Source organism: Branchiostoma belcheri, unplaced genomic scaffold, assembly GCF_001625305.1.
Source record: "Branchiostoma belcheri isolate BF01 breed outbred unplaced genomic scaffold, Haploidv18h27 scaffold298, whole genome shotgun sequence".
Classification (NCBI taxonomy): domain Eukaryota; kingdom Metazoa; phylum Chordata; class Leptocardii; order Amphioxiformes; family Branchiostomatidae; genus Branchiostoma; species Branchiostoma belcheri.
This window is the reverse complement of record NW_017803907.1, coordinates 130,153-157,580: the sequence shown is the minus strand read 5'-3', so window position 1 is coordinate 157,580 and position 27,428 is coordinate 130,153. Positions and strand designations below refer to the sequence as shown.

The window sequence follows — 27,428 nt, the reverse complement described above, 5'->3', positions numbered from 1 at the left end:
AATCTTTGCTCTTTCATACACACTAGATTTCCTGTTGGATCAGAATCTACAACAAGTTAGAAATGAGAAGGGGAATTGCACGAAAATTACCTGCTTTTTGGTCAAATTTTTGAAAGGATCACGGTGTGCCATTGCTTCAAAAATGTATAGGAGTAACAATGAAGCTTACACATTATAAATCAGTTAAAGTTAGGAAGATAAATGATTGCAGACCTCAGCTACAAGCTTTCAGGTAAGGCGTGTCGGCCCCCGAAATCATGGAACGGACTAATTTCTTTCGCGGAAGGAAAATAAAACTGCCTCGAACTCTCGACGTGGCGTGGCGGCTGAATAAAGATCATTTCAAAGTTTTCAAAGTAAGGTATGTCTGCTTTTTGCTGCGTCTAGTTGTGTTGACACAGCATTACATGCCGCATGGGTGCATTAGACGAAAGTAGTACTGTATTAAAGGCCTTATATCAAGGCTAGCGCTACAGAAACACACATCGCGCTACACACCCCTGTACAATATAGACGTCGATTGACCGGCATTCATTGCGGTAAACAAACTGTGACGTAATAATGGTATAGGTCCATTGCCATGTACATTGTGTCACTACTCTTCACTACATCAGTTTGGATAGGCTATCGTGTTAGCTATATGATAATAGCGTTAATGGCCCGCCCTTTCTCGGTGAATATGGTGTGATAAAGCCTTGTCAGTGGCTATAACCACCTCATAAAGCCACCTTGTTTGCTGCGCTCACTTGGTAGCTTTATTCGGTGGTTATAGCCACTGACAAGGCTTTATCACACCATATTCACCTCGGGCGGGTCATTAACCCTTAAATATCATATGTCATCACCAGCAGCAGTATACTAATAAACATTGTCATCAGCTTCATTGCATCTGAACACTGGTAACGTTACTAGCAATTGTATATCGTTATTACAAAGTTTACTGTGCATGATATTTACATTTTGTACATGTAACGTTACCTTGTAACCTGTTAGTCTAAACGTTACCCTCCCCTGAGTGTACAGTGAACGTCCCCAGGAATGTACGTCATCCCCAACAAGGTTTTCCCAAGGGATTCCAGGAACTTCACTAGTAGGACTGTGGACATACATGTAAAAAAAAGATGTGTGTCAGCAAAATTGTAGTGGAAATTACACCCACTACATTCCAGTGTAGTGGGTGTAATTTCCGCGCATTCCGCTAGAGGGCGCAGCTTCTTGGATGTCTTATCTCCACTTTCGTGAGGATATGAATGGGTGGATCTGAGTTGCCTGACGTACTAGCCTGGACGCCCGAAGTTTTCCGTAAACCCTGGATTTCAGACAGTCCTCTACCCGCAAACATTATCTCCAAGTAGCCGCGACGACTGTAGCAGATCTCCTGTAGAGTTAGGCTGGAGTTCAGCCTTGTTAGCTCTTAGCATAAGCGTTGCCAGGAACCCCGATTGAGACACTTTTTTTTCAGATTGGGCAGGTTTTTCCGCCAAGGGTCAAAGGTGAAAATGGCTGCTACCAGGAACAAGAAAGTTCGTGAAACATTAACGTTAATAGTTCTGACTTGGATTTTGCTCGTTTGTGCCGGTGAGGAGGAGGTCAGGAGAAGCCACGGCATTAGACAAGCGCAGTACACTCGAGACATGTGTGACGATGGCAAGGTAATTTGGCTTGAAATTATGTATCATCTCTGTTTCTTACAAGTGTTGACAACTGACTCTGAACTGATACAAGCCTAAAACTGAGCACCCAGAGACCACAATTTGCGTACACAATTTTCATACGCAAGGAATTTGCCTGTGTGTAAACCGGGTCTTGTTTGTGTGTGGTGTGTGAATGCCTTGTGTACCTGTGTGTGTGTGTTGGGGGGGGGGGGCGAAGTGATTCCCTTTTTCATTAAGTGTTATTGGAAATTTTAGTTCACCGTTAATCGTTGCCGGCCTGCTCTAATTCAACGTTAAGCGTTATCAGTATATTCATCGTGAAGCTACCAACTGCATGGTCACACACTTGACTCGGTCCCCGAGGTCATGTATCTAGGTGTCACAAGCACTACTTTGTCTGGGGGGTACTTTTATTCAGATACTTTTATTCGAGAGGTGAAAGTAGAGTCTTAGCTGAGATTCCCACATTACAAATATTACAAACAAGGCAAACAAGTCACTTGGGTTCCTGCAAAGAAACCTAAACGTCAGAGCATGTAAAATCAAGGAACAAGCTTACTTCACACTTGTCCGGCCTATAACGGGGGGGGGGGGCCCTAATTCCGACCCATCCCTAATACCGAACTAGTTTGAAAAATCCTTGTTGTGGCGTTATGCATGGAAGCACGTGCCTAAAAATAACCACAAGATTGGACAATGTTTTTGTGTTGATATCGGTAATCTCACAAAGTTTGTTTTAGTTCTTACACTCCGACAACAGACGAGTGAAAAATCTGTGTGAATTCGACGCTTGTTCGGGGGTTGACGAGCGTGTCAAAAATGCAGGTTTTGCATTTCAAACAGTCGCTTTGGAGCAAGTCGCGTAATCGTAAAAAGAAGACTTGTTTGGAACAGAAAACAGTTGTAGATTGTTTTAGTCATAATTTGTGAATTACCTGCACTTTTTCTTTCAGACAAGGATGAGAAAGGTAGTGGGCTTGGTAAAACATTTATTGAGTCCAAAGACTGGTAAATCCACGGGAGGGTGGGCGGGGAAAACACGTGTGTTCTGCCCCGCGCCAAACCTCAGAATGACTGAGCTGGAGTGGCTAGCCCCCCCGGTGGGGATCGGGGATCGTCCATTAATTAACTGATTTGACCGAGGCCAAATCATTCCTATTACAATTTCTAAACTCTCTTCTCAGATTGACCTGTGTTAAACACTGGGTCGGAATTAGGGCACCCCTGTTGCGATAGAACGTTCCACCGGCAAAATGACCAAAAACCTGCTGAAGTTTCGCGAACCATTACGCTTGGGTGCAAGGCGCTACACTCAAGTGAAATACACAGCACTGCAGCTTTAATCGTTGTGATCTTTATCTGTCAATATTATATCTCATGTTGGGCGGGTTTTTGGTCAAATAAACTATTGCCAAAGGTATGCGTTTCCATGGAACATAGGTCGGAATTAGGGCACCCCCCGTTAGTAGATTTTGCCAGCTCAGTCTGGGATCCCTACTCAGTTGTTACACAGTTACAGACAAACATCAAGTGACATGCTATGCGACCTCCAGTGGCCCTCACTACAAGAACGCCGGAGGAGAGCACGGCTGATTAACTTTTACAAGTACTGCAATGGCTCACTGATTATTAACTGCTGTTCGAAACCCACCTACAGCAGCTCAAAACCAAGGCACCTCACCCACTCTGCGGCATACCAACTGCCTAAATGCAGAACTCTCTACAGAGAAAAATCCTTTTTCCCACGTACCATCAGGGAATACTGCCCTCAGCAACAATCTAGAGGGCTTTAAGTCCAAATTGTAAGCCCTGTAACCTCCACCTCTTCAGTACACATTACTCCCCCCCCTTGCACAGTATACCCGCAAATCACTGCAAAGAAGGGAGAGCATCCCATGCTGCGTCTCGCTCAATGACGTCGAAGATGGCCATTGGCTAAAATGCTACCTTCTTGGTAGAACGAACTTCTTGGATTTTGGGAGGGGGAGGACTTTGTTCTCGTGGCATTCCTATGTACCAAAGTTGTGTGAAATTTTGCCTCTCAAAATGCAGAAAAATGCAGCATTGAAGGTTTGAAGGTTGTGAATTTCCCAGGAGAGAATGCCCCAGACCCCCCTACATTGTTTGTACCTTCTGGGCTCTAGCCAGCATCAGTTTTTCAGGACTTAACGAAGTGTGACGGAATTTTTTTTTAAACCAATCCGTCAACCTTGACAGACAAAATTAACATAATATGAAAACATCCACAAATCTCTCAAGACGCAGGAAATTGCATTTTTAAAGACTCGAAAATCCAAAATTACACTGTGGAGCATGCCCCTGGACCCCGTTTTTAATTGGGGTATAACAAAATCAAAAAAGAAGGGAAACTAGACAAGAGAGACAGGAGGTTTCTTAACTATTTTTTTTCAACCCCCCTAGATCCCAAAATCCATCGATAAACCTGGGCGGACGGAAAAAAAATTCACGTTGAGCCCTGGCCGACTCGTACTCCCCTTTATTTGTGGCGTACTCGGGTACCAGGGCAGGTGAGAGACACAGGGAACACAAGTGTGAAGTACCTTTCATGCGTACTTCATTATTACATGTGAGGTATACTTAATTTTTTCAGTGATCACTTTTTCTCACAAATTCACCAAATACCAAATCCAGTGCAGCTCGAATAAAAATGCTTGTCAATTTACTGTTGAGCACTGCGACTGTCCTGAACCTTACTGTTAAGCGTTACCGGCCCTGCTGAATCACCTACTCGTAAGTGAGTGTGGGAAAGGTACTGAAGTAATCACAGGCTCCACATGCACTGCACGCCTTGTGTGGAACTCACGGGGAAAGTGGCGTCGGCACACAGGGCCCTGCATCCTACTGATCACGTTATGAACTAGAGTTCTATGAAAAAGAATATTAATAATTAATGATAATATGCTGCAACACCTGAAAATATTGTTAAAAGTCAACACATTTCTCAGGACCTCAATTGCTAACCACATTGTATGAAAATTCAAACAAGTCTATCAATTTGGAATCAAAAGGTTGTATCAGGTGCAACTGTGCAAACACACAAATTTAATGCAATTATACATAAAACAGTACAAGTACTCTGTTGTGAGGAGGACCTCCTTTACTGAAATAACTGTTGTGACATGGAGATGACAGAATGTGATATTACTGATAAGTACAATGATAGTCAGCAACTAGTTCCTAAACTACACACCTAAGTGACCTTGATCATTAACTTTGTCACACTAATTTGATTATTCCTCGTCTTTGTAGTTCTTACAGTTTTTTAATAATGTTATACCAATAAAAAAATCTCAGAAACAAGAAATTGAATTGGTGATGGCCTAGCTAAAGGGAGTTTTCTTAGGTGTGACAGTGCTCTTTTTTGACTTAACAGCAAGCTTGATGATAAGTTCACCTTTCAACTCTTATCACACTACCTAAGAAATACATTCAACTAGACAATGTCATAATCATTTACATATTACATGTATGAGTAAAGGCAAGGAATTTTACTTTGCTTAAAGACTTGACACTATGTTCAAAATGCAATAACAGGGTTCGAAATACTTTTTTTCAGGTACGTGCAAAATTACTCGGCCAAAATTTTAGGTGCAATTAAAACAATTTATGCGTAAAATGATGTTTAGTCGGTTTGCAACTGTTTTACTACCTCAAGTATAACCTTCTTAGCCTGCCACAGCATACAGCTTCCTTCCCTTCCCGAAAATAAAGACATTTTATACGGCACATTTACCAACAGTCTGAGAGCCAATGAATTATTTTTATTTTGCATATTTGTTTCCCTTGATTATTGTGCACGATATCTAAAGTAAAATATGTTATTGCTCATAAAAGATATTAAATGTACACTTAAATGTTTGCTTCTTTGCCTGAAACACACTCCTCTCCCCCTCCTACTCTGGGGTGCACTGCAAACATGGTATGTCAGTATTTTCTAGGTGCACATTTAGAATATTTTTACTTGCAATTCTTGAAATTCATGTGCATTTTTCACATTGCACGTGGGTATTTTGAGCGGGATGGGGTTTTGTGCGTGTGAAAAATGTGTGCGCGCGTGAAAAATTTGCGCATGAAGATATGCAAATTAGCCAATTCCCAAGGGACTTTAAAAACTTTTTGCTGTTTTAAGCTTAATAGTTTGAAAAAAACACATAAAACAGAATTGAACATCATTTTGTTGCATTCTAGACTACATAGCAGTATTTTGTCAATGTTTCAGTGATTTTAAGTGATTTTCAAAAGTTAAGTTTTTACGCCCAAAAAAAGGTTGAAATTTGTGCGTGAAAGAATTTGTTTGCTAAAATATGAAAGCAAGCTTCTAGAATGGAGAAAAGCTTCAGATTGTTACATTTTTCCATCCTAAACCTTATACTAGTAACTTTTCCATGTATTTCTTACAAATTCAAGTGATTTTCAAATGTTCAAATTTTATGGAAAATATGCAAATTAACCTATTCCCAAGGGACTTAAAATTTCCAACAAAAATTTTGAGTTACAGATGGAAAATTATACCACAGGATCACATTTTACTGCATAAGAATTTGGTACTGCATATTTTCTGACATATTTCAGGGACTTTTATTTTTCATGCGCAAATTTTTCACGCGCGTGCAAATTTTTCACGCGCAGAAAACCCGTTCCCATTTCGAGCCCTGAATGTTGGAAATGCATAATAATGAAAAGATAACTGCAAATGTATATATTCTGCAGTATTGATAATGATGACAGTAAGTAAACTAGAGAAATATAAATATTTTGCATTTTCAAGGCATGAAACAGAAAAGCATTATTCACGATGTACATTGTTGTAACATTATGTCACATACACGAGCATGTTGGCAAAATGTACCAAGCCTGTGCAAAATCCAACAAACGTTTTTTGTTGGATGTTTGGTCAACGTTGCATCAGAATTTTGCCGTTGCAGACAACATTTTTTCCAACACAAGACTGGATGTTAACCTTATATGCGCAAATGTGAAGTTTCTGAGACATTCTACCGAAGTGCTACAAAATTACATATGTGTATACAAAATACATTATGGGTTTTGCACAGGTGCAGTGCATTCTGCTGACGTGCTCATGTAAGTGATGTAATGTTATACAACAATGTACATTGTACATTGTGAACATGTGCTTTTCTGTTTCATGCCCTAGGGAAAACTTTTAAAGAAAATGATGATATCAGATTGTGGTACAGGTACATGTTACATCCCTTGTCCTAATTATCACCATGTCCTAATTATCGCCATATATACATGTACGATGTCGTGGATTATGCAGGACAATGGGACCATCCTTTGTTTATCCATATTACATTCTGTAATGTGGTTTTGGAGGTACATGTATTTACTACCAGCTCAAAGTCTGCATTCACTCGACTCTGATGTTTGTGAGATAAAACTTTGAGCTCTCCGAGTCATGCAAGATGGCTACTGGTGAAGGCCGTACCCTCTAACAAGTTACCAGCAAAAATACAGAAACTAGAATGGCGCACTTGCCACATTCAAGTGTAGCATGTATATTCATTATCAAATACCAATCTTGTGTTTGCAATTTGTATTGGGCTTGTACTTTATAGGAAAGGCTATTATTCAAGAATTTTTAATTTATGGTGATAATTAGGGCACAAGATAGAATTTGGCAAATCCACTTGGGCACAAGATTGACATGGTCAATGTCATGCCTCACCTCAAAGTACATCGATCATCAACAAACAAAAGACATATTGCACCTATTATAATAGTAGAGGTACATGTATAGTGCAATGATGCTATGACAAACAAATTGTAAACTTGTGGTTTATCATCTATGGCCACGACAAGTCAAAAGTAGGGAAATATCCATGGCCATAATTAGGACCAGGGATATTACACGTAAGATAGTAATAATTTATTGAATTTTCGGCAAATGCATATATAGTAAAACATAGGGTATTTAAAACTTAAGCCTGGGTGCAAGACTGTTGCCAGGGCCAATATACCTGCTAGCCTCTCAGCTCTAACTTCTAAGGCCAACATGTCCCCAAGAAAATTTTACCCCACAGTGACTGGTAATCTCCAAGCAGATCCTACAGTGTCAAGGCAACCATCCAATTCGACAGTGTCCATTAGCCCTCGGTACTAACTGGGGACTGGCCTGTCTATAGGCCCTGAGAAAAGTATGGCATCCAGGCTAGGTAAACTAATCAGGCAGTGAAGAAAACAGTGTAAAAAGTCTGGACTGGAACTTCCTTTTCTGAACAGCCCATATATATATACATGTAACGTTACATATGCTTGAAATGTAGATTTTACGCAGCATAAAGGTGCACAATACATGTACATAATACAATAAGCATACATGTACATGGAACTTCCTTTTCTGAACAGCCCATATATATATACATGTAACGTTACATATGCTTGAAATGTAGATTTTACGCAGCATAAAGGTGCACAATACATGTACATAATACAATAAGCATACATGTACATATTATTTTACCTACAGGCTACATATCTATCTATCTCTCTATCTCTCTCTCTCTCTCTCTATATATATATATATATATTGTGTGTGTGTGTGTACATATAGACAATGATATCTGTATTGAACTCAGTGTTAACTTTAAGTATCTGCAGTTAAGGTCGCAGAACACAGTAATTATCCGCAACCCCCGGAGTCTATGACACGGGTATAGAAAGTAGTGCAGACAAACCTCTTGCATCCTGGCTAAAGCAACTTATGTGAGAGGTAGCCATGAATGAACTGCACTGTGTGGTAAGGAAAGGTATCGGCTTGTACACAATATGAGTTGGAATGTGAAGATTTCCCTGTTCGTGTATAAATGCGCGGCATTACGCAACCACGTTCCAGGGTGAGCCGGCTGCAGTTCCGTTGACCCCGGTAGAGGGCCAAATCAAAGTGGTCGTCATTATGTTAAAAAATGATAACTTTTTTTGCTTTTCAGTTATTTTGTAGAATATACCGTATATTTCAACATATTAGTTGGCCGTGATTCTCTAGTGCACCCTACTATAATTTCTACCTCGTCGAAGTGAGTCACCTCGGGGTGCTTAACTATAGGAATCCCCATAGGCCGAAAACTGTGTTCTGCCACCTTAAAACTCTCAAATACAAAAATCTGAGATTTTACTACTAGACTTCTGGACAGTTTCAGGGTTTATTAATATGAACTTATTGCAACAACTGACAGAGGAGATGGTACACAGGATGAGAGGGTCTCATGCCCAAAGCAATCTGTACCTTGGAGTAATCAAGGTCATTGCATTCTGTGAGTTCTTGTGACTTTGTTCAAGTATTTTTTTAATGTCACTTCTATACATGTAGACTATATACAAGCATACATGTACTACTAGTATTAGTAAAAAAGCTCCAGTTAACCTTGGTGTTCATACAAGATTTACTCCTTCAGTAATACATCTGTATGGCTCCTTCTCATTCAAGTGTACAAATGCTGCAAATGCCACTTTTTATGACTAGATAGATATAAGCCAAATCACGGACATCATCATTGCTTTCTTCACTATTGCCTTCTTCACTATGTTTCACTAAAAATGTACCGCCACACTACATGTACTTTGGTTGATGACTTGGAAGAAATTATAGCTGCAGATTTGGAGAGTTCTGTAACCTCCATTACCAAAGATTTCTGTAACCTTTGTTACCACTTAAGTTAGACGGTTGTGAAGTTCATATTGCAGGTCAAGAAATTGCTGTTTTAATGACATATTGTACGTTTTCTGGGTTTCTGAGGGAAGAAGAAATTAGTGTTCGCTGCCAATTATAGCCACCCTTGCTGAACAAAATGTTTTTTTAGTCATGCCCTTCACTGTAACCTCCGTAACTGCCATTTGTTACTTTCAATGTTTGTAGTAAACTTCACCTGGTATAAGAAAGTTGCCCAGTTCTTAAATGTCTGTACTTGCGACCTTGCTCCTAAAAGCTAAAAACTTTTTTGAAACAAAAAAGCCAAAGTGAGAAGTTGTATTATGTAAATTTCATTGACAACAAGCCCTATAAATTATAACCAAGTAGCTTTAAAGTCCATTGATCCATTTATAATCCATTGATCCTTGATGAAACTGGCTATGTGACAAATGTTTTGAGCAGTACATTTGGAATTATACAGTATTATATATTAGAGTTAATTTACAATGATTTTACTTGCCAAGGTAACCAGAGTAGATTCTCCCCAAAAATGAAGATGGTGAATTGTATGTAGAGGGCGGTCTTATAGTGGTGTTTGATGTGTATGCTGAAGGAGATGGTATCATAGTGATGTTTGATTGTGAAGTGTATGCTGTAGGGGATGGTTTAACAGATGATGTACTTGTTGTGATGGTTTGTCCACCAGTCTGCTTGCCAGCTCCTGGAGTATGTACAAAATTTGCTTGTGCATTTCCTTGAAATCTATGAGTCTGACCTTCATTTGAAACCTTAGCCAGGTGTTTTCCTCCCATCTGATGTCCAGTGGAAGTTTTTCTCCTGCTTTTGGAACTCTGAACATGGCCACTTGGTTGAAATTTAGCACCTCCCTTGCCTTGTGCTGTGACCAAACCTTTTGCAGAACTCGTCTCATTTGCCACAATGGTTTGTTCATTAAAAATTTCACTACGATCTTCTGACTTGGTATTATCAGTATCTAACAGGCTACTATGATTTGAAGGCTTTTTAATTTGCCCATTGATATCATTTCCATCCTCTGCAAAAGCAACATGAGCTGTCCTAGGTTTGTTTCCATTCTCTGACAGACATACATCTAATGATAAAGTTGCTGAGATGTTTTTACTCGTACATTTTTGCCGCTTTGTCTGATGGCCGTGAATGCCTAAAGCTGGCTTCCTGTTTAAGTCCCTCTGATTATTTTTTCGCTTCCATTTCTCTATTGCTTGTTGCAAGACAATTTTTTCCTTGATCTTTTTTCGGTATATCACAGTAAATCCAATCCAGCATGCGATGATTAGACTGACTCCAGCAACAATGCCGACAATGAACCACGTTACCAGGTAGTTACAGTTTAGGGCTGTGGCTGTGACCATCTGTGGTTGATTCAGCTGAGACTTTGAATCTGTCGTACATAAACATTTGTTTGGTGCATTTGTACAGGGGACATTATCTGGACAAAGTTTAGTCTCAGTAATAGAAGTGGACTCAGAGTATCCTAGGGCAATGACACCAGAAAGGCTGTCAGAAAAGTCAGTGGAACTACAGTTTGCTTTGATGTCAAATGCTGTATCTGAAGAATCATTAACCAAAGTCTTGTTCCCCATATCTCTTCTTACCACACAATTTGGGTCAAAAACTTTCAAATAAGTGAAGAGAAAGTCTTTCCCACCAGGGTTACTAGCATTGCAGATGTACATACCCATGTCACTGAGCTGAGCACTTTCAATTACCAGTGTCAAGCCATTTTCACCTTCAGACTGTAGGCCAGTACCTGGTAGGGAGCTAATCATGGTCCCCTGTGGTAAGAGCCAGGACAGTGATGGAGTAGGAAAACCACTTGAATTACAGTGCAAGAAAACTGTATCATTTATCATGGCTAAGGTGTATGGTGTCATCAGTGCAATGCTAGGTGGTGTACACGATAAATTTGAGTAAGGAATTTGATTTAGTGACATATCCTGAAACTTCACTGGGGACCTGCACACCACTTCATCTGCAATCCAGGAAAACTCATAGATGGATTGTATCTCACAATCACACCTCCACAGGTTACCTGAGAGTTTGACATGCCAATAAGGCTTAAACACAAAGCCAAATCCCTTCTGTAAATTCTGTAGATAATTGCTACTTAGATCAAGATACTGTAAGGGAGGAAGGCCAACAAAGGTTTCTTCCTGTAGGGAGGACAGTTTCAAGTTGTGTAGAAGTAGAAATTCAAGACTTTGTAAATCTGTGAACAGATCTGTACTGAGGGATGTGATGGGATTGTGGTGCAGGTGTAACTTTTGTAAGTTTGTAAGGTTTGCAAAAACCCTGGCAGGAAGGTTGGAAATGTTGTTATTGTTAAGGTGAAGTCGAGTCAACTGTACAGAGTCTTGAAAAGCAAACTGTGATATCTGACTGATTTTGTTCCAGGCCAAATTCAGTGTTGACAGTCGAACCAAATATTTGAAGGTGCCATTATTAATTTGAGTCAGATCACAGCGCTTTAGTTGGATGTCTTGTAAGTTAATCAGGCCATAAAAACACTGGTCTTCAATTAGCTGGATAGGGTTGGCCCTTAGAGACAGTAATTGCAGCCAGGTCAGATTCTGCACAAGGGCACATTGTATTGAGCTGACTTTGTTGCCCTGGAGGTTTAATTGCCTAAGGTTGTTCAGAGAGGTCAGGGCCTGGGGGTGGATGCTATTTATTTTGTTGGATTCCAGATTCAACTGATGAAGATTGTACAACCCAGAAAACGTTCCATTCTGTATTATTTTTAGATTGTTATTGCCAAGTTCAAGAATTTTCAAGTTAATCAACCCACTAAAGGCATTGTTGTCAATCTTGTTTATAATGTTGTTGGAAAGGTCAAGATGGATGAGTGATTGGATGGAACCTAATTGGTTTTTGGATAGTGTAGTAATGAGATTGTACTCCAAGTTCAAGCGTTTCATCCGAGTGGGGAATCCTGGAGGCACCACAGTCAGGTTCCTTGCCTGACAGTCCACTGTGTTGGTGTCATGGTTACACAGGCATTGTAAAGCGGCACTGTCGGCCACTGCAAACAACACAGAACACTGGTCCGATGAACCTTCCTCTGCAGATCTGACTGCTGCCAAAATGCACAGAATAAAAACCACTGGAAAAAGGAATCTTTTGAGCTGCACTGGACATAACGGAGTCTGTACCATGGTGAGATGATATGTCACAAGATAAGGGTTTACTCAAGTGAAGTGAAGTGCTTGTAAAGGGTTAGTGGTCCAGTTCTTATGCACAGGGTGGAAACTGTAGACGTAGGTTGGAATCACTGGACACTACTGGAGGGGACTGCAGTTCAGCAATCAGCAAACGTCTGCATGTTGAAGATCCTAACACTTCTGTTGAGAATAGTCAGGTGATCTGGTGTGGTTAGCCAAGTTCTTTGGGACATCACAGGCTCCTCTCTTGTCTTCTCTCTTGTCAGTCAGTGATCATTGACCAATTAAGAATTTTTAGTGCCACTGATGTCTCTGATGTCTTCTTTCTTCTTTCTATCTGTAGACGTTGTCATGGTCCACCTTATATGTATCACATCAGCTTCTTCATACAGTATAATTCCCTCTGCAAAATCAGTCACATCTGAGTGTGAACAAGAGATTCAAATATCAGTAAACCATATACTAACAGTAACTAGAGTTTGTGGAACACATGCTTTCATCAAGTGTAGATATTTTTTAAAATATTATTAATGTGGGAAAAGTATACTTGTAAATGAATATGCAAAATTTATGCTTGTATATGAATATGCAATATTTTTCATAGTCTAGATTATCTGACATGTATAATTACAACCAAGAACAATGTTTTTTGCAGCCAAATCACACAAATGCACTATCAAAGACATAACAGGGGGTACCCTAACATCGGACACTCGGTGCTATATCCCTAGTTGTCAGAGAGTGGTCAGGTTTTGATAAATGTATTTTAAGAACATAAAATTAAAAATAATTGTAAACAACATACTTGGATAAGAAATTCATTAATACTATTCATAAGCCCTTCCAGGGCTCCAGACTAACTTTTTGGCTTAGGAGCACTGTGCTCCAAACACAAAACAATTGGGCGTACCAGAAAAAATCTAGGCCCACCAGAAGTTGTGTCAAATCTTGGTACAGGTCATTTTCTGGGCACGAGCCGCCACAATGCAGTGACCTTTTTCGACAAAACGATAAATAAGTATATAGAACTATATTTTGCATGCAAATAACAGCTGTATGCATTTACTATGTTTATTTGCCTTGTTAATTAGCGAAGTTAGTGGCAACAAACATGGCGTACTTGCATTAAAAGATCAGTAAAAAATCTGTCTGAAGTTAGGGCATGTCCGAAGTTAGAGCGCCCCCAGTTAGACTTCTTGGTGAACTTGATTGAACTAGTATGTTGTTTTCAAGGCGCCATCCTAACTGCCAAAAAATGTTGCAGGTTGACCTACATTGTACATTGCAGTACCAGATGTCCCCGGATACTTGGACAATTGTTATCATCAGAGTCCATCAAGCCCATCACAGAATATGTTTCTTACATAAATCAGGTCCTGATCTGCATAATATGTATCTCATTATGTTTATCTGAGGCACCTGCAGCTGCCTACCAAAAACTAAAAACCATTCATTGGTGCTCCAGTTGTTTGCAATTTGCAAAAAATGCCGACTTCAGGTCCAAAGAAGCTGCTAGGAGGCCCAAAATTACACAACGTACTCCCAGTACGGGGCCCAAAGTCTATTCATTTCGAGGTCTCATCAAGACCTACCCACCTACCAAATATAGAATATCAAGACAATCCCTTCTCGAGTTATCACACACGTGCGTGCGCGCGCACACACACACACACACACATGCCCTGAAAACATAACCTTCTTCTTAAGGTAAAAACAGAAGTTCCACTGCTGTACGGCAGAAAGCCACCAGGGTGCTCTTCATTTTGCCAACACCTACCAACTAACCAAATATCATGAAGGTCCATCCACAGTTCTACATGAGGACAGCATAAGAGACCACCATCTCTTCAAGGGAATAATTTGGAAGAAAACTACATAACATTATAAGCAAGGGTTGCAAGGATATCCCAGATGTAAGCTACAAGACCAGCAGAAATTGATTTCCTCAACCTCTTTAATTTTTGTAAAGTGAACAGAAAAACATAATTTTCATGCCAAAATTAATGGAAATTTTCTTAAAGAATTAAAAACATAAACTAGAGAAGTAACATTTGCAAAGCAAATGCAGAATGTTTACCTTCGGACATGGTCTGCCCTGTTAATTTTTACTCAAACATATTCACATAGTATTACATGTACCACTAGTATATGGTGACAGGAGCAGAGCAGACCATGAAGTTTGCAACATTATGTAACCCATCACCAGTCACCATGGTGACAGACATCAACAAATCATGTCATTGGCCAGGTCAGAGGTTAGTGTTTGGAGAAGAGGAAATTGAGTAAAAACAATATGTTTTCCTTCGGTAAACATAACAAGAAAAGCTTTTTTTTAAAAAGCTGGCTGGCCTCAGAAAAGAACTAAATGAATTTGGAAGATCTTTAAAAATACTGGGGTTTTGGCATTGTTAAAAAGACTAAGAACAAATAGTTTTTGAAGGTTAAAAGCAAAACAACAGATTGTTAAAAAGTAAATTAAAAAGATTCCAATATCGGGATTCGATCCTGCAATGTATTGAGCCACCGTGATGGCATGGCATATGCAAGGTTTCTGAAATGCTTTAATGTACCAAATATGGAATGTTAAACATATGTACCAGTGAAACCAGCTGAGGCCGGGCTATAAAAGATATATATATAGTTTATACATATAAGGATTCTATTCCTTATTTCTCATTGACCTTTCATTTTTTCACGACACACCTCGAAGTGTGGCCGTGTGATAACTGACTGTAAAGGTGTCAAACTGGGCCTGCACGTAACCTTGCATTACCTGATCTACATAATTTATGCAGTTACAAAAAAACAATATTTTTCTTTCATGTGTTAAGAGCTGATACAGAATTTTGATAGCCTGGCCTTACCTTGCCTGACCTTGCCTTGCCCGGCCGGGCCTTGCCAAGTGTCTTGTCGTGCCTTACCTTGGCATGGCCTGGAATGGCATCACCGTGATGATTTCTCAATTGCTTCAATGTACGTAACCATTCCAACATACATTTTGTACCAACTGACGTGCCAACGTGCCTATGTACGTGCCTGCAGTTTAACTGGTCATAAGCCATAACTATTTTTTTCGATCATCTACGCCACAAGGTGTTGCAAATCAGCTTACACAATGCCACAGAGGCCGATCGGGGGCAAATGGATCACTTTCAACGCGGAAGAATACCTACAAAGTAAGGCTACCGGCCAAAACCAATTTTCACCAAGAAAACACCACTTTGTACTAGAGCTGTGTACCGGTACGCAGTACCGATACTGTACCGGAAAAATTGATTAGGTACAGGTCCAAAATACCTAATCCCTCAGTACCGGTACTGTACCTAAATAATTTCACACCAATTTTATGCCTATTTGTGACCTCAAATGTGTAAATAGCTGGTTAACAATGGGTCCCTGTGTAAGGACAGTGTGTTCATGAAAACAAAAACACTTAGTTTTGCCTATATTTTTTTTGTCTGAGCATTCGCCATAAACAAAGAATACACCTTAACTATCAAGTTTATTTATGTTTTTTTGTTATTGAAGGAGTTCAGAAGAGCATATAAATTGGTCAGGTACAGGTTCAGGTCCGGACCTGTACCTAAACCTGTGTACCTGTACCTGTACCTGTACCTAAAATTTGTTTAGGTACACAGCTCTACTTTGTACACTTTTCAAGCATGTAATTTTTTGTTAGTATCTCATGTTATTTTGCTGCAAATTATGATAACGTTAAATGTGAACTCAAACTTAGACCCTCAAAACTCTTCCATTACTTTTTTACCACGCCACCAGAGCCAGGTCATGGAAGAATTGGGGTGTGCACTATTAAGTACACAATACATGTAATGATTGGCAAAGGTATGATGGCATGTCAAATCATGATGGAACTCGTGGTACTGGTTAGGAGTTGTCTTTGATTGTCTTGGGACAATATTGAAAGATGCATCTAGTAAATACTTCATATTGATTTATATCTCCCATTGCCCCCAAGCTACCATTACAGATCCACTCAGATATGTCCCCTTCTCTCTGACATTTCAGAAGCTCCCATGGTTATTTCAAAATTTATGTTCATCTGTAAACTGCTTCTAATCACTTGTGCAATATGTGACCTTCAGTTAGACATACATGTATCAAATGCAGGTACTTGAATGGAAACAGTTTCTTTTTAAAAATATAGATTTTGGAAATCAGGATCTAATTTGCATAATCAGTGACAGTTTCACCACCTCATACTTATACCTTTGTTAGATGATGTTTAACATGATGGCTTGTAAATATTTCTCATTGATTATACAAATAAGATACTCATTTACATACATTATGTCAGTTGATCATATCCTCCATCCACTGATAGTCTTATCTAAACAAAGCTTTTGTAGCATTTTCTCATAAATTATGCAAATGAGGTCCTGATTTGAATAAGTTATGATATTCACCTTCAATTGACTTCCAAATGCAGTAAGTATGAAATTTCGTATGAAATTATGGCATTCTTGCATTAATTATGAAATTTAGGTTTTCATTTGCATAATCAATATCTGCTGATGTTCCTCTCATTCTCAGTAACATGTCACAAGTTTGAATAGTCCTATCTTGAAACACAGCATATTTATATAATTTCCACATTAAATTATGCAAATTACATCCTGATTTGCATAATTGACAATCTTGCTTGGCATTAAAAGCTAACTACATACCAAAAATCATGACGATCCTCCCAACGGTTCATCTTTACTTAATACCCTCCCTCGAAAAATTCACTGCAGTTCAACGGGAGCTAAATCCTGGCCACCCAAAAATCTGTTTCAGCTAAGGTTCCATGCTGTACACACTTTTTAAGTTCCTTTCTTTAGCAGAATTTACTTTAGAGTTACAGCGGCTCCGTGTTCAAGATGGCGGGCTCTAATCACGTGACTCCCAGGAGTCCAGTGCAGGAGCCTTTCTGCTGGTTCTCCAAGAGTCACATGACCTGCTAGACTCAGCCCGCAGCATTTCACTACCATGATGGTGATATTTGGCAATGCTCGATAATTATTAGGACTGTTTGTAGTATGTTTCCACCATGTTGTGTTATAGACTACCTGCATCAGCTTTATATAAGTACCGTCAAGTTTTCTAGATGGTGTTGTTATCTAAAAACTAATTTGCATGTTTAACAGGAAATTGCTATAATTTTTAAATTATAGCAATTTCCTGTTAAATATGCAAATAAGTATTAAAATACTCAGGTGTCAATTGCATCTTGTGGCATTTGAGAAAGTTAAGTGAAGGTGAACATCATTAAACAAATTATTCAAATTAGGACCTCATTCGCATAATTTATGAGGAAATGCTGGGAAAGCTTTCTTTCTTAAAAGACTCATTAGATGGAGAATATGATCAACTGATGTAATTCATGCAAATGGATATCTTATTTGCAATGAGAACCATTTATAATTCGTCAGTTGTAAAGATTGACATGATCTGGTAAAGGTATGAGGTTTTGGAACTCTTATTACTCCATGAAGGAGGTAATTCCCTCCTGCAGGAGTATTCTTGGATAAGAAAAAATTGTACTGTTTTGTGTTCCTTGATATCTTACCAACCATTGGCCTTCTTGGTGTCCTTATCGCCCCTCATTTATGCAGAAAATATTGATTATGAAATATAATGGCGTAATCTAGTTATCTTTTTCAAAAGTGGCGTAATCTAATTATCTGTTCAATTAATATTTACATGCAAATAAGTTGAGAAAATCAAAACACAAAGAATAAACTGGCAGCTGACTGCATTAGACATTCTGATAATTGAATAGTATCCAAGCCAGAGGTCAAGCAAAGTAAAGCAAGTACATGTAAGTTCTCAAGAATCATCTTATTAGTGTGTTTGTCTCCTATCATTTTCACCAAAAATGTTTATGTTGACTTGAAGTGTTTAAGCATTGCATAATCAAGAGTTCCTGGATGTATCGATTGTGGTTCAGCATGGAGGAAAATGATATTGATATCACTTCACAAACATATGCCGCGCAAGTCATACAAGTGATTATGTAAAAAGTCGGCTAGTTATAAATTCATTGCAGCATAATCTACAGGAAAATAGCACTCCTTTCTGAACTTTAGTGCTCCTTTAAGAAGCAAGTGTAGCCGTGCACATTTAATTGGTTTGGAATAAGCAAGATGCACATTAACTCCATAAGTGATCCATGAGTTAGGTAGTACCTTCAGAGCTGTTAAGAACAGATGTTCAACACGTTGTTTTGTCTGATGACATATGAACTGTTGATTGAATTTGTTGGCTCAGTCAATTAACAGGCAGGCAATAAGATGTCCAATTAGAGCTTGGCTTTCTCTTGTCAATACAGCCCTGCACCTTGCAGCAAAAATCAATGGGAGCCATTGTTTGTGCAGCACATATTAGGTGGTAAGGGCTCATTTACTGCTCCAGATTTTACAGACAATCCACTAGAAAGGAGAAGAAGTATTGTGTAATGTCAGTGGTTTCAATAGTTCCTGTCCAAGCCCTCATTTTCCAGGTCAGTGAAAAACAGCTTGGGCCTGATTGAATCCAAGAATGGCTCTGTGGCTTGATGACTTTCTTTTATTTCTGCTAAATCAGATCAAGAATCTGATTAGGTGCTGATTTTAATGCAGATCCCTTGGGAAAGCTTACTTTTTGCAGCCTTTCCTGCTAAATTTCTGATCTAACATGGGCTATCAGTTTAAAGGGGATGAGATGAAATGGTCATCTCAACCAGCTTAGAACAAGTACTAGTAATTGTAATATTGCAGTAAGGAAATGTAGATATTATCTTCATCATTATGAGGATACTTCTATGGCAACAATGATATCTGTATACTAATACGATATGGTATAGCTCAATCTGTCATCATCGGAGACGATGGACAACCAGAGAGAGCTCAATCTGTAAAGACGTTACCATAATCATTCATGAAATGCACATAGATTATACAGAGGCTTTATGGTGTGACAAAAAGTACAGTGACTATTGTAAGGTCAATTCCAAACTATAAAGTGAAATTCCGCATACTAAACAATAAGGGCTAAACATAACTTAATGTGTAATACATTATGTCCAAAAGTATATTGTTACAATCAGGTGTGGACACATTTGTAGTGTTAGGTTTCAGTGTATTTCTTAATAACAAAGTCTTGTGTATATTTACCTATTTTTGCCATGTGTCTAAAAGTACTATCAAAATCTACTTGTGGCATCTCTTCAAATTTGCTGTATTTAACCAAGACTTTATTTAGTAAATGTCAATAGCTCATTGTGTGGTATCTGTTTTTACAATTCATGATGGCTGATCATTTATCTGAACTGTGTTTGGCATATACAAGTTTGAAAGTCATATATACCATAAAATGTTTCTTGTTGATAGCAAACAGTTAGAAGGAACTTTTTGATTACACACAGACACAGACACACACACACACACACACACACACACACACACACACACACACACACACACACACATGACATATGATGAAGTATTTGTACTGTGCACTCATGTACAATGTACTACATGTAGCTGCTGTTACTGTAAGTTGGCATTCGATTATTCAAATTCACATGAGATTTAGTGAAGGAAAAATAGTAATAACATCATATTAATAAGAAAATGTATGTAATTTTTTCATGATCATTTCTCCATGTCATTGTAATCCAAAACACACTCCTTGACTCGACTCAGTGCACGCTACAAATCCATTGAAAAGAAAAAAGCCAATATTTTCTTTTTCAAGACATATTGTACATTTAGGTCTGACTATTACACGTAGCTGTGATTGGTTAAAATCTATCAACATTGTCTTATAAGAAATGTAGAAAAAACAGAATGTTGTCTTGTCAAGAAACATTTCCTGATTACCCATTTTCTTGGAAAACAATGCAAGACTGATAATATAGTGATGGAGACTTTTTACTTGCTGAAAAATGTTGACTTTTACCACAACTACTTGAGACCTGCATGTATAAAGCCAAAACACTACATCATTGCATTGTCAACTGAATGATATCCATTTTTCTTGTTCAAGAAGATTGGCAGAAACTGCTCTATAGTAGCTACAATGTTATACATGAACTGTGATATTTTGTCATATGTTCCAACAATTGAATTATTTGCAAGAGGAGAAACTTAACCTAAAGGGAGAAGATGTTTTCTTAACACCACAGGAAAGCTGCACCGTGTTGTCAGATTCATTCATGTAACACTATATTCTTTTTAATATCCCTGTATAATATGAGATCTTGTAATTGAAGGCAAAAGGAACATTACCTACCTGCACTTAGTGCTGCACGTACAATGCCTCGGATCTGTTTCCAGTGGCCTGAAGTCCTCCTCTGCAGTGTAGCTCCAGATGAGAAACAAGTCTATGAAGTGGTCATGTGCTCCTGGCACCTGTCAGACATCAGATAAATGGGTATGGATGACTGGTGTTAATGACTAGGGCAGGGAGTGGCTTCGCCAGATTATTTGGAACAATTATCTACTTGTTTCATGGTCCTTGTTTCATGTCAGCCAGGCCCACCCTGAGTAATCCATACACAGTGTTTCCAGAGAGTTGCTCCTGTAGAGACAAGGACGTGACTAGAATGATAATCTGCTCCAGAAACTCAATATCTTCTCTGAAGTTACTTTAGGCACCTGTGCGAAATGAGATCCTCCTCCCTATGGACCTCGCCTGATGGTTGAAAAATTGCATTTTGTTTGGGATTTTCACTCAGTGTAATAGGAGAAGCACGGATATGTGCAATGCATTCCATACGGTTGACATGTACATAGTTTATTGGCTGGGCAGGTTAATCTTGTTAGCTGATTTGTAGTGATGTACATGATGGTTTCAGAGATGTTGTTAGACTACAATCTACCATGAACATGTAGGTGTCATGTTTGGGTGAGGTTTACCGTGGATCATACCTGGTACACCTGTTCTCAAGCCGCCTGACCATGATTACAGCATCATTTAGGCCTGCTGTAGCCAAGGCTTACAACTGACACCCAAAGCTACTGACTGCATATCATGTGGTGTCATTTTCACTCAACATTTTGCTCATTTAGCCTTAGGTAGAGAAGACCAAAGAGTTTAGACAGCTAATATTTTTGAGCAAATTAATGCCATGTTGATTTGATTATAAGGATGACATCCTCTTGGAACCTCAAAACTGATGCAAGTGTGCGAATAAAAGAAAAGTTGGGCTAAAAAAAACAACATTGCCTTAATTATGAATCTATGTCAGATAGGGTTGAACAAATGACCAAAACACACAGAGTGTGGTATGGCAAATGATACTTTTATTAGACTCTTCATTTTCATTTCTTCACATTTTCTTATTTTCCTTTAGAATTGAGTTTGGCATTCTACAACATTAGTATCATTTTTCATTTTTTTACAGCATATAATGAAGGATGCCGTAACTTTGCATGTGCCCTAACTTCAAACAGAATTTTTCAATGATCTTATTATGTATAAGTATGCCTTGTTTATTGGCACTGGCTTTGCTGATTAAAAAGGTTAATAAACATAGCCAATGCATACAGTTTCTATTTGCAAGCAAAGTATAGTTCTATATTATAGTTATTTATCATTTTGTCAAAAATCAGAATTTAACCAATGAAAATGATGGCACTGAAAAGAGGGTCACTTGGTAGCAGCGGCTCGTGCCCAGAAAAATACGACACTTGCCAAGCAGTCACACAACTGCTACATACATAAGAACATAAAGCTTTACAAAACAGAAGAAATTTCAGTCTCTGTTTGTTTTGTAGAAGACCGACCTGAGAAAAACAATGTCATCACTACTGTGGTCTGCATTTCCCATGATTCCCATGGGACAGCATTGATTGCGTAAGCCGGGTTTTCAGTCAAACACTGATTGTGTTCGATACAACCCTCCTCACGTGAGACGAGAAGTACACACAATCACAATTTTACCATCAAAAGAAAGCTGAAATATCATAAAATTCACTTCTTTTCTCTGTTTACTTAAATTCATCACTAAGATCTGAAGACAGCAAAACTACAATAGCATGCAAAGTTAGGACACACGTCTAGCGTCGGCCATTCATGAAGGTACATTCACGAAGATGTCTCACAGTGTTTGCTGCTTGTAACGCACAGGATGAACGGCTCATGAACAGTGTGGATGCATTCCTTATTACCTGCATGAAAATATAGGTATTCTTTTCTGCCTGTCTGTCTGTGTGTCTGTGTTTCTGCATACTTGTGGTCAGCATAACTTCAGAATGCCTGTATGGATTGTGATGATATTTGGCATGTTGGTAGGTCTTAGGAAAGCAAAGATCAAGGTCAAATCTGGGCCTCTTGGCTGACCTTGGTACTGCACCAGAACTTCTGTTGTGGGCTTGACTTTTTCATAACAGACAGCTTGTCACAAACAAGTGGTGTGGGTTTGGTCCTCCTATCATCTTTTTCTGGAACTGCAGGGAAGTTCATGGAGGTCTATGAATTCTTGTTGTTACTGAAAAGACCTACATGTACATGGTGTTTATCAACACTGAAAAGCACTGTATGGAAGTTTTGAGAACAATTGTCATGAACTAAGGAGAACTTGAGAAGGCCTTGGTGGATTGTCTTGATACTTGGTAGGTGGGTAGGTCTTGATGAGACCTGGAAATGATTAGAGTTTGGACCTCCTAGTGGCTTGTTATGGTACTACAGTTGAACTTCTGGTTTTGATATCTCATGATCTAGACATGCTAGGGTGACGAAATTTGGATGGTAGGTAACTCTTTTGCTGGGGAAGAAGTGACATGAGTTGAGCCACTAGTTGCTTGCTCTAGAACTGCTCTAGAAAGTACATGTATATCATATTCAAAAGAGGATAACTAAAAAACCGGTTGATGAATTGTCGTGATTTTTGGTATGTAGGTAGCTTACGTTATGCTTGATATAATTATGTTACAATTATGCAAATATGGATGTAATTTGCATAATTTATGGGGAAATTCTATAAATCAGCTGCATTCCATGATAGGTCTATTGAAGCTTGTATTTTGAGATTGAGAAATTGAGAACAAAACACAGGCAGATACTGATTATGTAAATAAAAACTTAATTTGCATAATTAATAAGAAAATCTGATTATTATGTAATAATAACTGCCTAGAATTTCATACTTGTGGTATTTGAAAGTTTAGGGAGGGGGAACATCATTAAACATAATGTATTCAAATCAGGACCTCATTTACATAATTTATGAAGAAATGCTAGAATGACGTTGTTTGTTAATACAAGACTGTCTTTTGGTTGAGAATATGATAAAATGATTTAATTCATGAAAATGAGGATCCTATTTGTTAAATCAGGGGGAATAATCTATAATTTGTCAGTCATAAAGATTTGGCGAAGGTATGAGATTGGGGGACTCTAGTTTTCATATATTTTTCTTGTGAGTGTTTTCATTATCCCTTCATCATAAGTCTTTTTTTTAATTCATACATCCAAACAATACATACAAGGAACCATCCATTACACAATAATTCAAATCATAAGAAATCATTGATCATAACAATAATCATAACAATAGTTCAAATCATAACAAATCATTGGTCATAACTAATCAATAATAATTCAAATCATAAGAAATCATTGGATATAACAATAATCATAACAATAATTCAAGTCATAAAATTCATATTGAAAGAAAAACACAAGAACATGAAGTACCCCATTTGCCACGATGCTTCTTCAGATTTCCCCTTCATGTAGCTATAGAGTATTCTACTGTATGTTTACATAATTAAGTTTACATAATAAAGAAAGTAACATGATTGGCCTTTCTTCTTTTATAAATGCATCTTTTAGCTAATAAAATTACAAGATTACTTATAACAGGGGCTTCTGAACTTAAGTCACCAAAGCTGACATTAAAGGAATTGAGCATTTGTCCTGTCTGCTGATGAAACCAAATTTTATTCCAGAAAGAAACTAAATGCGGACACTCCCAAAAGACATTATGGTAGGTTTCTTCTTCCTCATGGTAAAATGAACATATCTTTATGAAATCTTTATAATATATTTTACATGTACCCTCTACGTACATAGGGTGAGTATAACTATGATCTTCTTCTTCTTGGATGTCCATCGTCAAGCGATGATGACGTCAATGACGTCATACATATGATACAAGGTATGTAAATGTGGGTATTTAAAACAAGCATGACACAGAGTTACAGAGGTGACCTTACATACCCCACTGGTGCTATTAACCCAGAGTCTAGTGTTACCATTAATGTACATTCCCTCGGGATATGTCAATTACACAGGATATTATCATGTCAACATGTATCATGTCATGTCTTCACTCACATGTATCATGTCATGTCTTTACTGTGTATGCTGCCAAATATTTACCCTAACCAAGAAGGTTATGTTTTTGGTGTGTCTGTGTGTCTCTAAACAGGACAATTCGACAATGCTTGTTTTGATATTGGGCCTTTATGAGACCTCGAAAATTAATTAGTGATTACATCTTGGGCCCCTTGGCGTCTTGTTTTGGTACTGCAGGGGAACATCTGGTTTTGATATCTACTGATCTGGACATGCTATGGTCATGAATTCTGCATGGGAGATACCTCTTTTGCTCAAGAAGAAGTGTGCACTAATGACCTCCATGGAGCTACCTCCATGGAGGTAGAAAATTTCAGCCGCAGGTCTGAACTAAGTTACCTCCATGGAGGTAGCTCCATGGAGGTAGCTCCATGGAGATAGCTCCATGGAGGTCATTATTGCAGGTCCTATTGGAGTGATGTGAGATTGGGCCCCCTGGCAGCTTGTTCTACTGCAGGAGCCTTTGTTGAAAAATGTTTCAAGGGAGATAACTTAAGCTTGAGAACCAATTGGATTGATGAATTGTCATGATTTTTGGTCTGTAGGTTGCTTAGTTGATGCTGTACTTGATTAGATGATATTATGAGGTGACAAGTATAAAACAGTGTCATGTGCTGGATTATGCTATCTGCCACAAGTGTGACATCAGTGACTTCAAAATCACACGTGCCATGAGAGGAGCTGAGTGTTGGACTGACCATCGCTTGATCAGATCAATCCTTAGATTACATATTGCCCCTAAAAGAAGAGAGCACCTACAAGGGCATTCTACAATGTGGATCAGTTGAAACATCCCCACATACACGAGAAAATTTGCAAATAGCCTTGATACCGAGTTGCACTCCCATGGACCACTCTCTGGAAGCACCACACATCAGCAATGAGACCAGTTAAAAAAAGTGGTGAAGGAGACAGCTAAGAGTACACTTGGTCCTAAAAGGAGGCCACACCAAGATTGGTTTGACGACAATGAAAACGCCATCTTAGAACTTCTGTAGGAAGGCCTTTTCAGCATGGCAAAGTGACATGTCTTCTCCCACTAAAAGGCACCGCTTCAAACAACTACAGAGACAAACCCAAGCTACACTCCACTGCATGCAGGATGAGTGGTGGGTGATGAAGGCTGCAGAGATCCAGCACTACTGCGACACCAAGAACAGCAAGATTTTCTTTGGTGCCATAAAGACAGTATTTGGACCTCCAAAGCCCAGCAATGCCCCACTTAAGTCAGCTGATGGCAATCTGCTAAAGGAGAAAAATGCCATCAACAAGAAATGGCTGGAACATTTTACTGCCCTACTGAACAGGCCATCTATGGTGAGCTCACAAGTGCTTGAAAAAATTCCCCAAAGACCCAACATAGATACTCTTGACTGCCTCCCCACACTGCAAGAACTCAATGTGGCAATCAAACAGACCAACATATGGGAAGAAGAAGACATTCCTCAGTTCAGAGATGCTACGATCATTCCCCTTTATAAAAACAAAGGCAGCAAAGCAGAATGTGGAAACTACAGAGGTATTTCCCTGCTGTCAATAGCCGGAAAACTGCTAGCACACATTGTACTGAACCTCCTAATCACTGTCACAGAGAACCACCTTACAGAGGCACAGTGTGGCTTCTGGCCAGGCCGCAGTACGATAGTGCAAGGACCAAAATCTGGACCTATACGCAGTTTTCATTTACTTAACGAAAGCTTTCGATAACGTTACTATTATAACTGTTACAGTAGGGAGGAACTCTGGACAGTACTTGACAAGTATGGATGCCCCAGAAAGTTTGTGAATCTGATCCGCCTATTCCATGACAAGATGACAGGCATGGTACTCTTTGGGAAGAAGTGTCTGAAACAAATCTCCAATGATGTCAAATTTACAGTGGTGTGTGCTAGCCCCAATTCTCTTCAACCTGTTCTTCACCTGTGTTCTCAACCAGACACTGAGCGATGTAAGAGATGGAGTGCACCTGAAGTATAGAACAGATGGGTCTCTCTTCGACCTGCATCGGCTAAAAGCGAAAACAAAGACATTGGTGATAACCGATCACACTTATCATGTACATGGAGTTTGATGTAAATCCTGCTCACAGGTGGCAGATTAGACTCTTGTATTCCAGAGCAGATTGGCCTGCTCTCTATGTAACTGCAACTGCAATTCCATCGTGAGGAACTTAAGCAGGTCTGAAGAATGTATCAGTACCACACACTGTGTCTGTCCTTGGTCCTGAATCACGGAATCATGTATTAGGCCACACCAATTTAATTTGTTGGTTCTCGGATTTTTTCAGAAAAAATATGAAGCGACAGGGCGAAAAAAAATAAAAATAAAAACAGGTCTAGGCATCCTATTATAGTAGTAGTAGTAGTAGTAGTAGTAAGCCTTTATTTAATCTCGAATGCTTGTTCGGTACATACCGCTTTTCAACAAGGTCGAGGGTGAGGGCGGGGTCACGGAATTACAGATCAAACCAAAATATAATACAAAATCAAAACAAAATGCAAATCAAAATATAATACAAAAATAAATAGCAAATCATCAGTCCGTTATCAGTCCAAG

The 27,428-nt window shown here is 38.9% G+C and overlaps 2 protein-coding genes across 2 annotated transcripts in view; one reads left to right on the top strand and one right to left on the bottom strand.

Annotated features, from left to right (window-relative positions):
• Nucleotides 1–1,245: 1,245 nt before the first annotated feature.
• LOC109473259 overlaps nt 1,246–27,428 on the top strand; it is a 58,114-nt gene continuing 31,931 nt past the window's right edge. Inside the window, exon 1 of the mRNA XM_019773136.1 lies at nt 1,246–1,652. Within this exon, the coding sequence (XP_019628695.1) occupies nt 1,500–1,652 (153 nt within the window). The 5' untranslated portion in view covers nt 1,246–1,499. The remainder of the gene's footprint in view (nt 1,653–27,428) is intronic.
• On the bottom strand, nt 9,512–20,894 carry LOC109473258 (leucine-rich repeat and immunoglobulin-like domain-containing nogo receptor-interacting protein 2). The gene is made up of 3 exons (XM_019773134.1): nt 20,802–20,894; nt 10,598–12,948; nt 9,512–9,995 (listed from the first exon to the last, which is right to left on the bottom strand). Exons 2-3 carry the CDS (start codon nt 12,519–12,521, stop codon nt 9,829–9,831), a joined length of 2,091 nt encoding a protein of 696 aa, XP_019628693.1. The 5' UTR covers nt 12,522–12,948; nt 20,802–20,894; the 3' UTR covers nt 9,512–9,828.